Source organism: Protobothrops mucrosquamatus, unplaced genomic scaffold (genome assembly GCF_001527695.2).
Source record: "Protobothrops mucrosquamatus isolate PMUCROS unplaced genomic scaffold, P.Mucros_1.0 scaffold1880, whole genome shotgun sequence".
NCBI lineage: Eukaryota > Metazoa > Chordata > Lepidosauria > Squamata > Viperidae > Protobothrops > Protobothrops mucrosquamatus.
This window is the reverse complement of record NW_015388007.1, coordinates 231,512-244,033: the sequence shown is the minus strand read 5'-3', so window position 1 is coordinate 244,033 and position 12,522 is coordinate 231,512. Positions and strand designations below refer to the sequence as shown.

The 12,522-nt window shown below is 36.4% G+C and overlaps 1 protein-coding gene across 1 annotated transcript in view; it reads left to right on the top strand.

Moving 5' to 3' along the window:
* The window catches only part of PLXND1 (plexin D1), a 135,050-nt gene that overhangs the window by 65,437 nt on the left and 57,091 nt on the right, over positions 1-12,522 (top strand). The window contains exons 21-24 of the mRNA XM_015823471.1: positions 4,836-4,950; positions 9,473-9,580; positions 9,752-9,864; positions 11,767-11,874. Of these exons, the coding sequence (XP_015678957.1) occupies positions 4,836-4,950; positions 9,473-9,580; positions 9,752-9,864; positions 11,767-11,874 (444 nt within the window). The remainder of the gene's footprint in view (positions 1-4,835; positions 4,951-9,472; positions 9,581-9,751; positions 9,865-11,766; positions 11,875-12,522) is intronic.

Sequence of the window (12,522 nt, the reverse complement as noted above, 5' to 3'; positions counted from 1 at the left end):
AAATAAAGCATGAGAAAACTGCCAAAATTCTGCTTTTGTTGGCTGCTGTATCCCTTGTATTGTAATAGGCTGGAATGTTCTGCCAGTTTTTAAAAGCTATGAATAACGCTACATGTTTTCCTTATCTAATTAAAGGAAGATATGGAAAGTTCATTGTATTTAATCTCTATAATGCATATTTATTGTTCTCTTCAAAATCTGAAGTCTGAAAACCAAATTGTGAATTCTCTGTTTCCTTGTACCAATTTTATTAATTTTCAGAAAGAGATAAAATACAAAATAACAGAAAATGTTGGGAGGGGAGGAGATCAAAAGGGGAAAGAAGTTTGTGTCTTGTACTGAGTAAAATTGAAAATTACTCCTTTGTATTTCTTTTTTTTCATATTTGTTATTTTTCCCCCTTGTCTCCCTTGCTGTAAAAAGAAAAATCACAGTAGCCTGACACACTTTCTTTTGGCAGGTATATTTTAAGGCTCACTTTATCTATTTAATTTCTATCCAAAAGGAAATCGACCCTGACTGTTTCTTGGAAGGACAGATACTAAAGCTGAAGCTCAAATACTTTTTCAATGAGAGGACTCATTGGAAAAGACCCTGATACTGGTGAAGATTGAAGGCAAAAGGAATAGGGGATGGGAGAAGATGAGATGGCTAGATAGTGTCATTGATGCAATGAACATGAATTTGGCCAAACTCTGGGAGGCAATGGAGAACAGGAGGGCTGGAGTGCTATGGGCCACAGGATCACGAAGAATTGGACACAATCTCTTCTCACTGGAGGTTTTTAAAAAGAGATTGGACAGCCATTTCTTCAGAATGGTCTAGGGCAGCGGTCCCCAAACTTTGCGGCTTGGCAGCCCGGCTGGGGGAAGACAAGGGAACTGGGCCCCGTGTGCGCACAGCTGCACTCATATAAGAGAGAAGAGAAGCCTTTGGGGCATGGTTTTGTGCTCCTTCAGGCTTCTCCATGCCAAAAGCTTTTGCAAAGAGACAGAAGGCCTGAAGAAATGTGAGATTGCTCCCCCGAAGCCTTTCATCCATTTGCAAAAGCTTTTGGCATGGGGAAGAGAACCCTTTGGGGGCATGGTCTCGTTCTCCTTCAGACTCACCTAGGCTGCCCAACACTCCAAAAATGGATTGGGCATCCTGCGCAGGTAGCCTCTGTGAGTCAGCAAAGCTGAGCAGGGCGCACTCATCCCACTCAAGCCTCTGCTCTCCCCACTCCACTTTTCGGGAGCAGGCAGCTTGGCAGCCTGGCTGTGGTGGGGGAGGAAGAGGGGAATCTGACCACATGAGTGGCAGGCTGGTGCACATGCTGCACTCACACAAGAGAGAAGAGAACCATTTGGGGTGCCACTCACGCAAGTGGAGCTGCACACACACTCGTGCACTTCAGTCTGCCTCTTGTGTGACCCGGTTCTGAATAAGCCCGGTTCTGAATAAGTAGTGGGCTGGGGATTGGGGACAACAACAACAAGTAGTAGTAGTAGTAGTAGTAGTAGTAGTAGTAGTAGTAGTAGTAGTAGTAGTAGTAGTAGTTGGAAGGGACCTTGGAGGTCTTCTAGTCCAACCCCCTGCTCAGGCAGAAAACCCTATACCATTTCAGACAAATGGCTGAAAAACCTCTCTTCTTAAAAACTTCCAGTGTTGGAGCATTCACCACTTCTGGAGGCAGGTTGTTCCTCTGATTAATTGTTCTAACTGTCAGGACATTTCTCCTTAGTTCTAGGTTGCTTCTCTCTTTGGTTAGTTTCCATCCGTTGCTTCTTGTCCTATCTTCAGGTGCTTTGGAGAATAGCTTGACTCCCTGTTCTTTGTGGCAGCCCCTGAGATATTGGAACACTGCTATCATGTCATCTCTTCATTAAACTAGATATACCCAATTCCAGCAACCCTTATAGGGTGTCCTGCCTGAGCAGGGGGTTGAACTAGAAAATCTCCAAGGTCTCTTCCAACTCTGTTATTCTTTTATTCTGATTGAACAACAATAATAACATTTAGTTTCTAAAGAACTAAATATGTTTTTTGAGGGGCAGGAATCTAAAAGCCTATCTTCTTGAAAAGTGATAGGAAACATCCCCTAATGAGGGACAAAAAACCCCATAACCCTGCCATAAGAGAGTTAAAATATGTTTATTTGATTATTAGAATTTTAAAACACTTCAATCTTGCTATTTGACAGTTCACAAAGGAAAAACCCATAATTAATTATATAATAATAAAACAATCATAACACAGATATTAAATTACTTTATGGAGCCCATAAAGAATTCTGTGGTTTTCCCTTAACTAATTAAGAAGCCTTCCTGAAAAGCTGCATTTTAGCTTCCTTCAAAAAAGACAGCAAGGTTAGAGCAAGCCTAAATTCCAATGGTAAACTATTTGACAGCAAGGGTGCAATAATGGAAAAGCATTTTCTCCTAGTCTTGGCACCTCAATCTCCCAGTAATTAAGAAATATCAACAGATATTTTTTACAAATTGTACAGGAAGATTCTTGTTGAAGGAGGCACCCTGCAAGTGCTTTGCCCCCAACCGATATAGTTTAAGAGACGGAGACAGAGAGTTTTTACTCTTAATGGAATTACTGGAAATTTTTAGTTGTCTCTATCAGGATTCATCAGTTTAATAATCTCTACCAGGGGTTTGTAGAATTAAACAAAAATGAATTTGCATTTGATTCCTTATTCACAAGAAACTATTGTAGAACATTTATTATCCAAATCATGCTATTTCTGTAAGGAATGTAATCCAAGTTTCCATAATTAAGATACACATATTCTTAATTGCTTCGATTTTGCACAAAATTTAAGATATGTGAATAAATCAGTTTCTTCACCTGAGTCTTCCTATGGACATGAGTTAGACTTCTTGATATGCAGAAGTGGCCAACACTGAGTTACTTCTCACTCTATGAGTGAGAAACCAGATAAGAGCATATCTGGCCATTATAAGCACAAAGGACAGATGGAAACAAAGAGAATATTAAGTAGTCTGTTAAGTGGTATGAACTGAAAAACTAAACATTGCATTTTTAGAATTTTGGCTTTATAATTAATTATTAACTGCAGTTGCTGGAATTCTGTTGGCACCAGCTTTCAGCTTTCTTCAACACATTTTATTTATTCTGAGTTCTTGGATCTTCTTACGAGCCTATTATGAGCTGAATCCTGATGCTTGCTGGAAATTACTGGAAATTATTAGCCATAATTTCCTAGTCACCTATTTCACCTACCTTTACTGCTCCCAGATTCATCAGTAGTAGGTGCAAATTATTTCATTTCTCTTTAATTTCCACTCCATTTTACCAACATAATATCCTGATATCATAATATCATTGATCAAAATATACCTTTGATCAAAACTGCATGAAGAATGATAGAAATATAATATTGTTCAATATAGCATGGACCTTCTGGGCCAATGGTTGGGATTGGGACACATTGTGTTACAATTCTTCACATCCTTCTTCAAACAGGTGGTTCTAGTCATTGTTGAGGGGAGAGATAGGACCCACAGGTCCTCACTGGTGGGGTGACTCAGGGTTCAATATTCTCTCTCCTCCTGATTAACATTTAAAGAACCCCACTTGGTGAAGTCCTCTGCCAATTCACAGCTTGGTATCATCAGCATATTAATGATAACCAGTTTTACAAATGCAATTGAAGCTATTTAGATACTGACTCCTCATCTGGTGGCTGTTTGGGTCTGGATGGGAAAGAAAAGACGCCCATTCAATCCCGACCAGAGTGGTTGTGGTTGTTTGGTCCCCCAATTCAGGACATTCCCACCATTAGTCTTGAATAGGGTTGTACTTCCCACTTCAAGAGTTATACACAACTTTGGGAGTCCTCCTGCTCCTCAAAGCTGTGACCTTTTCACAGGTACAAAGCTGTGGCTTTTTCACAGGTACATCTTGTGTGCCAGTTGTGCCTCTTCCTTGATCAGGAGGTTCTTCCAATTGTCATTCACACCTTGGTCACCTTACAACTGGACTATTTCAGTGAATTCCGCATGGGGCTTGAGGACACTACACTACATCTGGACACTACAACTGGTTCAAAGTAGCTTGAGCAGTACTGGACATTCCTTGTTGTGCCCATCTGTCAGCATTTGCTACACAAGTAGCATTGGCTACCAATTGGCTTCTGATGCAGTTCCAAGGCACTGCTTGTTATCTTTAAAGCTCATCATGGCATAGAGCCTGGCTATCTGAGGAACTGTCATTCTCCTATTGTTTCAGTAGTATTAATGGTTATTATTTTAACTTGGGAATTCTATGAATAAACTTTAAAGCAAAATAAAATTTGCTACATGTAAATAAGTTATTTTGCCAATAACAAATATCCCTATCTATAAGTTACTTTATAGATATATTCATATTTGGGATGCAGACAGTTCCTGAAAAGGTACCTATACTTTTAAAAATAAAATAACGGGGGGAAATAAAACCTAAAGAAGTTGACATACTTTCTACCAGGATTCTTTGCTGAGCAGGAATATTAACTTTAATCTTTTACTTTATATCCTAGTAGTATTATTGTGTAACCTATGTGTAGCTGTTTCCATTTTTTTGCCAATCGTTATCCCCAAGCTCATTATTCTTTGTACACATACACAGGCCTATGATAATAGTTGTCAGATCTGGAAATGCTAACCAAAATGAATTCTTGATATTACATTACATTATTGTGATTATTGCAAAATTAGAAACTATATACTTTGCTAAGTTCAGGCATTCATGTCAAACATCTTTCCCTTGTAATGTGATTTCTTTATTTCTTCTTTCTTTTCCAATAAATAACTGGGCGATAGCTTCTTTCTGTTCTTTCTTAGATCCAGGTTGGGAAATTCAATCAAACAATTACTATGTTGCATCTTGGAGGAAGTGAAACAGCTATCACAGTTTCAATAGTCATCTGTAGCGTCTTACTCCTGTTCTCTATTGTAGGTAAGAAACCATACTGATTCCAAGTGTGTTAAGCATGCATTTTCAACAACTGAAATTGTTACTATCTATAAAGTAATGTATTTACCATAATAGGAGATTGGGTGGGCAACATTTATGTGATGACCACTCGGTAATTATTTTGGGATTTAAGGATTTTCAAAAGATGTTTAAGGTAATCAGGAGGCAAAGCGGCAAGGCAACATGGTGACATTGTACATATGAGCAGAACTCAACTTTGTAGACTTCTCTGTTTCAACATGGAAGTCTCTTGTTTTTTCCTTTTTTCTAGACTGATAAGTCCAGAACCTTAATACACCATAACTGTGTCATTTCATCATTTAAACTGGCAGGAGATTAAACTATTAATGTTTGACAATTACGAGGGCAATTTGGAAATAAACCTCCGTTTGGTTATCAATGACAGACACTTGCAGATACTGAACTTTTATTATACAGATTAGAAAACTACAACATTACATTACTTTTTGCTTTAATATTTTTCATTGTTTTTAATGATTGTAAACTGTCTAGACTCACTTCCAGAATGAGATGGACAACATATAAATTGAATGAATGAATAAATGAGTGAATGAGAGAATGAATGAATAATAAATAAATAAATAAATAAATAAATAAATAAATAAATAAATAAATAATCTCTGCTATTCCATAAATTATCTTTGGTTCTTCCAACATTGCCATTCATTGGAGCATAACATACACCTATTATCAACCTAGAGATTCCTACTTTCATATGTAAGCACAACTTAAATCACATCAATTTATACTTTCTGACATAAATTGTATTCCTTTTATCCATATTTAAAATTACCTTTGTGTAATATACTTCATGGTACCTGTTCATTTAAGTCCACTTCATGAGATCATGCAGTGTCTCCTTTATTCAGATCTGCTATATTTTCTCCCTTTCTTTTATTTAAGAGTGACATCTGCTTTTCTTCCATATCATTTGTTAATTTTTATCATTTTTTAAAATGTATTTATTTTGTGACTCTGAGTCATTGTTGACTACTGGTGACTGCACAGACAAGTCCCTGCAGTTTTCTTGGCAACGGAAGTGTTTTGCCCTTGCCTCTTTCTGAGGCTGAGAGAGCGACTGGCACTCAAAGTTACCCAGACTTTTTAGGGAAACAGCAGAGAAGATTGAAAATGGCAATCATGTGATCCTGGGGCAGTTGGCAATCGGTCATAGGTACAAACAGGTTGGCAAACACCCAGATCATAATCACATGACCACAAGTGGGCTGGGACAGCCAGAATTACAAGGACTGGTTGTAATCATGATTTGTTCAGCTCTGTCATAACTTGGAATGGTTGCTGACCAAATAGTCATAGATCGAGAATTGCCTGTATAGTGTTTCCTGCATCCAACTGACTTGGAAGTATATGCTGTATATTGCAAGGTTTCAAGAGAAAGCTTTTATTTGTTGATACAAAGCTACCACCAGATATAGTACATTACACAGATTTAAATCTATTAAACGGATCAGATTGGTTTTCAATAATTCCTTACATATATAAAATCCACACATACGCTTAGTATGATAGCTATGTTACAATTATGATTTCTAGTTATTTTAATTTAATTATATACAATTAATATCTTTGTTTATTCAGTTTATAACTTGCTTTTCTGCCCCAAAAGCCAAAGCTATTCATAGAACTTATAGAAATTTGTTAAGCAAATATAAATACAATTTATTTTTTATTGTATTTTTACTAAATAATAATCTGCTAATCAAAATTATGTTTAACTTTCTCATGTCATTGTTTTTAGTCATTCATTCTGGGCATAAATTTGTCTTGCATATTGCTATGTGCTGTTAAATTCTGCCAAGTTTTGCTGCAGGCTACATATTAATGAGCCTGATTATAATGTTAATATTTTTCTGTGCCAAAATAGTTAATATTGTGCCAGAATTAATACAAAGATAGGTTCTGAGAGGTTTTATCAGATGTTCACAGTCATTAGATCAATTTACATGTAACATAAAGTGCATAAGTGGTAGATTCATGTACTCTGTTTTTTTCCCTCTGTTCTGATTGCAAGGAGGTGACAGTAAACACTAGCTTCCACTGTCATACACTGATTTTTTTAAATGTTTGAATGAGAAATTATCTTTAACATTCACTAGGAAATTACAAGTCCATTAGCAAGATTGAAAAAAATCTCAGAAGAAAGCTGTGTTTCTATAATGATGTATGTAAACAACATGTATGTAAACATATAGTAACCATAAGTCAAACGTGACTCAAGGAAGCATATATTTATCTTATATTTTCTTTAATATGTTTTATATTTTCTTGTCCTTAATTGTTGTTTGCAAGTAGTGCTTGTTTCAGTAAACCAGACCTTGGTTCTGAAAGATCAGTCATAATTAATTGAAAATAACAGAATAACAGAGTTGGAAGGGACCTTGGAGGTCTTCTAGTCCAACCCCCAGCTCAGCCAGGAAACACTATACTCGTGGTGGCGAACCTATGGGCATGTGTGGCACAGGTGGCACGCAGAGCCCTCTCTATGGACACGCGCGCCGTCGCCTCAGTCCTAGGCCTTCAGCTGGGTTTCATAAAACCTTTTCCCTTTAGGCCTCCACTGCCGTGTGCAAAAAAAAAAAAAAGTTTCACTCAATTAATCAATTTTAACTTCTTGCGGGGAAAAAAAAGATCTCGCAAAGTTGGAATTGATTGATTGAACTTTTAGTCCCACTCAGTCTGCCGTTACCATCATAGCCATGCCCACCATATGGGCCACGCCCACCCAATTGGCCACACCCACCCGGCACCTGACGATACATACGTGGGTTTTCGGTTGCAGTTTGGGCACTCGGTCTCTAAAAAGTTCGCCATCACTGCCCTATACCATTTCAGAAAAATGGTTCTCCAATATCTTCTTAAAAACTTCCAGTGTTGGACAGCATTCACAACTTCTGGAGGCAGGTTGTTTCACTGATTAATTGTTCTAAATGTCAGGAAATTTCTCCTTAGCACTAGGTTGCTTGTCTGGTAGCAGAAGCTTCCACTCTCATTCTAAGAAAAGAAAGGAAGAAGGTGCATTTACAGTTCTTAAGTTTATGCTGGTAGTGCTAAGCTAGGGAGCATGTATGACTTCAGATGGTATGGAAATACAATTGATGGGATCCTTCACAAAGAATCCTTAATAGACATGTTGCAGATTTTGATTCAGGATCATAAAGTAGCTATGTTACCTACTTTATTGCTAAGGTGGAATTTGGCATTATGTTTTTTATCACAGTACACCATTTTGTCTTTGTGCAGAGATTTAATTAAATAAATGCTAACACTGTAAAAATGCAGCTATTTAGATTGCACTTAATAAGATAGCTCCTAATTGATGCAAGCTTTTCAGTTGTTTCTAAATCCATTTCAAATCCATACTACAATTATTTTAAGTCCTTTCAAGTTTGGGGGGAAAGTTCTTGGGAAAAACACCTATTTTCATCTTTAGATTTTTGAACTGCTTCCCAGAACTCCTCTTAGTTCCTTATTATTTGATTTGTAGTGAATAACAGAGAGAGAACTTTTCAGTCTTGGTGACTACTTTGGAGTGTTCTTGCAAGAGATGGTCACTTGGGATCCAGTGAGAGGTCATCTGGTGTTAAGCAAACACCTTCTCCTCTTCCAAGTATTTTTAGGATATTTTTTTTTAAAAAATAACTTACTTTTTCATTTATTTTATTAAAGTTGTAGCTTTTGATTTTATTTTAATATTTTCTTTTATGGCATTTGAAGAATTAACAAATAACAAAAGAAAAATAAATGACACATTTAATATTTGTAGTTGCATGAATTCTCCATTTACTTCATAGTTCAGTTGTTTAGTATGTAAATTAAATGGGTGATATATCTAATGTCATTTAGTCTTTTCTGAAACTTTTTGATCCATCAGACAGAGTTTCTGCAGGATAGCCTGTCACTAATTGCTTGTTATAATGATAGTATCTAGCCACCTGCTCTTCTGTTTTCAATTGTCTTTACCGGTAATTTCTCCAATTAAAGAGGAGAATTTATTATTTATTCTTCCTGCTTTCACACTGTGGTATATGTCCAGAATGTTTAAATTCTAGTTTCACTACTAGTAGTTCCAGGGAACAATTTAGCTTTACTTCAGCTAATAGTCAGCTAATATTTAATACATATTACCATCTAAATACAGGTATATTCCTCTGGTATTTGGTATTTTGTAAAATATCACAAGTGGTGTCTGCTGTAGAAAGAACAACTGAACTTCCTAATCCTTTGGAAACATCTTTTGATATACAACCCAACGGACTAAATTTCAAACCCAGCTCTGATAATTGTTTATCTTTCCAATTGGTTGGAAAGCTATTATAGAAGCAGCTATTATAACTTCTGGAATAGTAGATTATATTATGTGTACTTTTTCTTAACAAATAATCATAAATCAGTGCTGGTTTAATACAAAAGATTCATTTGTTATTTTGGCTTTGGGGCCACTTTTTCCCTTTCTGTATTCCAGCACTGTTTGTGTTTTGCACCAAAAGCCGACGGGCAGAGCGTTATTGGCAAAAAACTCTGCTGCAGATGGAAGAGATGGAGTCCCAGATTCGGGAAGAAATCCGTAAAGGTAAGCGTTGTACTTGGGCAGAATGGCAGAGTCCTTTGGCAGCAAAGAAATTTATCTTCTGGAATATTATTTACTACAGATTAGGCAGAATAATATACTGTTAGTATTCATAATAATTTATACATTGAATGAAAGTGACTCATTCTCTTCATTATGGTTTCCTTCAATTAGGTTTTGCTGAACTTCAGACAGATATGACAGATCTTACCAAGGAATTAAATCGCAGCCAAGGAATCCCATTCCTTGAATACAAATACTTTGTGACTCGCACTTTCTTTCCCAAAGTAAGACAAAGTAGCATACTACTATTTTTTATTTATAGGTCTTATATGTCACTTTATTTAGCTCACTCTGGGTAGAGTACAACTTGCAAACCCATATTTTCAGATTATAAGCAGGTTTTAAAATTATAACCATACTTTATAAATTGTCATTTTTGGTGATTTTAAGCTCTGTATATTTATGCATATATGTTTCAGTTTTTGTCAAGCTGTCTGTCATCAGGGGTGTGAATGCTATAAATATGTATCATTCTGATACGTAGCACAAAAAAGTGTATTAATTTTTCACAAAGCAGACTTTCTACCATTTTTAGCTTTAGAAAATTATTTAAATGTATGGCAAGTATCTGATGAAAACTTCTTTAAAAACAGAAATCTGTGAGAAACTGTAGGCTTATATCTTTTGGTGGGAGTTCTCTATTTCGCCTTTAAGGACCAGTTGTTTTCCCCACATTTTTGGCAACTTTAATTTTAGAAGCAGAATAAATGAAAGCAAATAAAATATAAGCAACTACATTATATCCAAAGACATTCTGAAGATAAAACTCAAAATATTTTTCTTCAGGTCATTCAAACTACAAGTCTAGGAAAATAAATCAGTTCTATTGTTTTAGTCTTTTTTAAGGTACAATAGTACAGATACCCCATAGCCACTGTTTGTGGATTAGCCCTGAATAATTCTCTCTTTGCTGGGGAGGCCTGAATGTTGGACAATTGAGTTCATGATCTCAATATAGTAAAAGCTTTGTTTTTCCAAAATGTGCCTTGTCAAAAGTTGTTCTGCTTGTTCATTCAGAAATCTGCAGCCAGGAGTTTAAAAGTTCCATAGGGCATGTAAAGTTATTTATAAAGTTATATAAAGAGCCGTGGTGGCACAGTGGTTAGAATGCAGAATTGCAGGCTAACTCTGCGTACAGGCTCAAGGTTGTCTCAACCTTCCATCCTTCCGAGGTTGGTAAAATGAGGACCCAGAGTGTTGGGGGCAATATGCTGACTCTGTGAACCAGAAGCCTCCAGAAGTTTGAATGCTCCAATACTGGAAGTTTTTAAGAAGAGACTGGACAACCATTTGTCTGAAATGGTATAGGGTTTCCTGCCTGAGCTGGGGGTTGGAGTAGAAGATCTCCAAGGTCACTTCCAACTCTATTATTATTATAACCACTTAGCGAGTCCTGTAAAGCACTATGAAGTGGTATATAAGTCTAAATGCTATTGCTATTTTTCTTCTAATGAGTGGTCTCATGTAATGACATCTCCTTATAAATGTTAAACATTTATACTCTGTTAACATGCTGTTGAAAGAAAAGTCTTCATCAGGGTCCAGTCCAAGCTGGGAATAAACAAAACGGAGACTGCTTTAGAAAGAAGGTTGTAGTTTATTGAAGAGGAGAACCACAAGACATGAGGCTCTGGAACAACTGACCACATGTAGCTAGGAATGATGGGTTTTTATACCTTCTTGGGCTTTTGTATTTGGAGTTCCTGTTTCTGTGGCATGAACTTTTTGATATTAGTGGGTTAATCCTATTATGTCCTAAAGGTCATGTTTCCTGTCCTTAGAGTTGGGGGGGGATGTAGATTTTAGGGGTCTTTGTCTTTCTAATCTCATTAGCTACAAGCCTCCTGGTTCCAGCCTTTCTGAAAGGATTATCACATCTGCATTTCTACAGGCCTGGTTTCTGCTGAGTTTCTGACTGGGGGAAGGGAGACTTGGGTCTGTCTTTGCCTAAAAATTTTCATTATTCCTTTGGGGAAATATAATATTCTGCCTTTTTAAAATTTCCTTCTCGGGGGGGGGGGCTGCTATCCTCCCACAATGCAATTTAGTAAAGACATGAAGAATTAAACTATGCCTCTTTTTTGCTAAATTCAAAATTCTTGCTTCCTTTGTTTATTTTTTTCTAGTGTTCTTCTCTCTATGAGGAGCGATACATACTGCCTTCTCAGCACCTCAATTCCCAAATGGGGTCTCAAATCCAAGAAACTCACCCATTATTGTTGGGGGAATGGAAAGTATGTAATTCTTTGATAAATTCAGCTTAATCTATTGTATCCACCATAGTACTGATCATTTTATTATGAGTGCTTAAGAATACGATATATTTGGGATATTGGAAAAGAAAAAACAGAGTAGCTAGTAAAGTTTCTTCTCAAGAAAATAGAAGAAACTGGTGAAATCTCTTTATGACTTGTACAGAATTGGAACATATTAAATGTTTGTGAAAATACATAGTATAGTGTAAATATAGCAACGGTATATTCAGTTTTTGAATTATTCCTGAAGAGATTAGTTAATATCACTGATTTATGTGTATTGTTTACATCTGTAGTACTTGTCCATAATGTCTAAAGTAATTCATTTTAGCCAAAGAATTCAGTCTGATATAAGCCCACATGGCTACTACTTCAATTACTCTAAAAATAGTGCTTAGTGATTCAAGTTTAATATTAAAAAGTATCTGAGTGAAATGCAAGGAATTCTATTGCTGCTTTCTTTTCTTTAAGGTAAAGTCAGAGAATAGTCTACTTTTTGTACAAATCATAATGAAATCTCTATTAGATTTACCGTTAAAAGGGTTCTGACTAAATTGGAGGAGCTTTGACATAATAGAGTTCAAACATCTAGTTTAAAAATCAGATAATATACGTATCTGATTAATT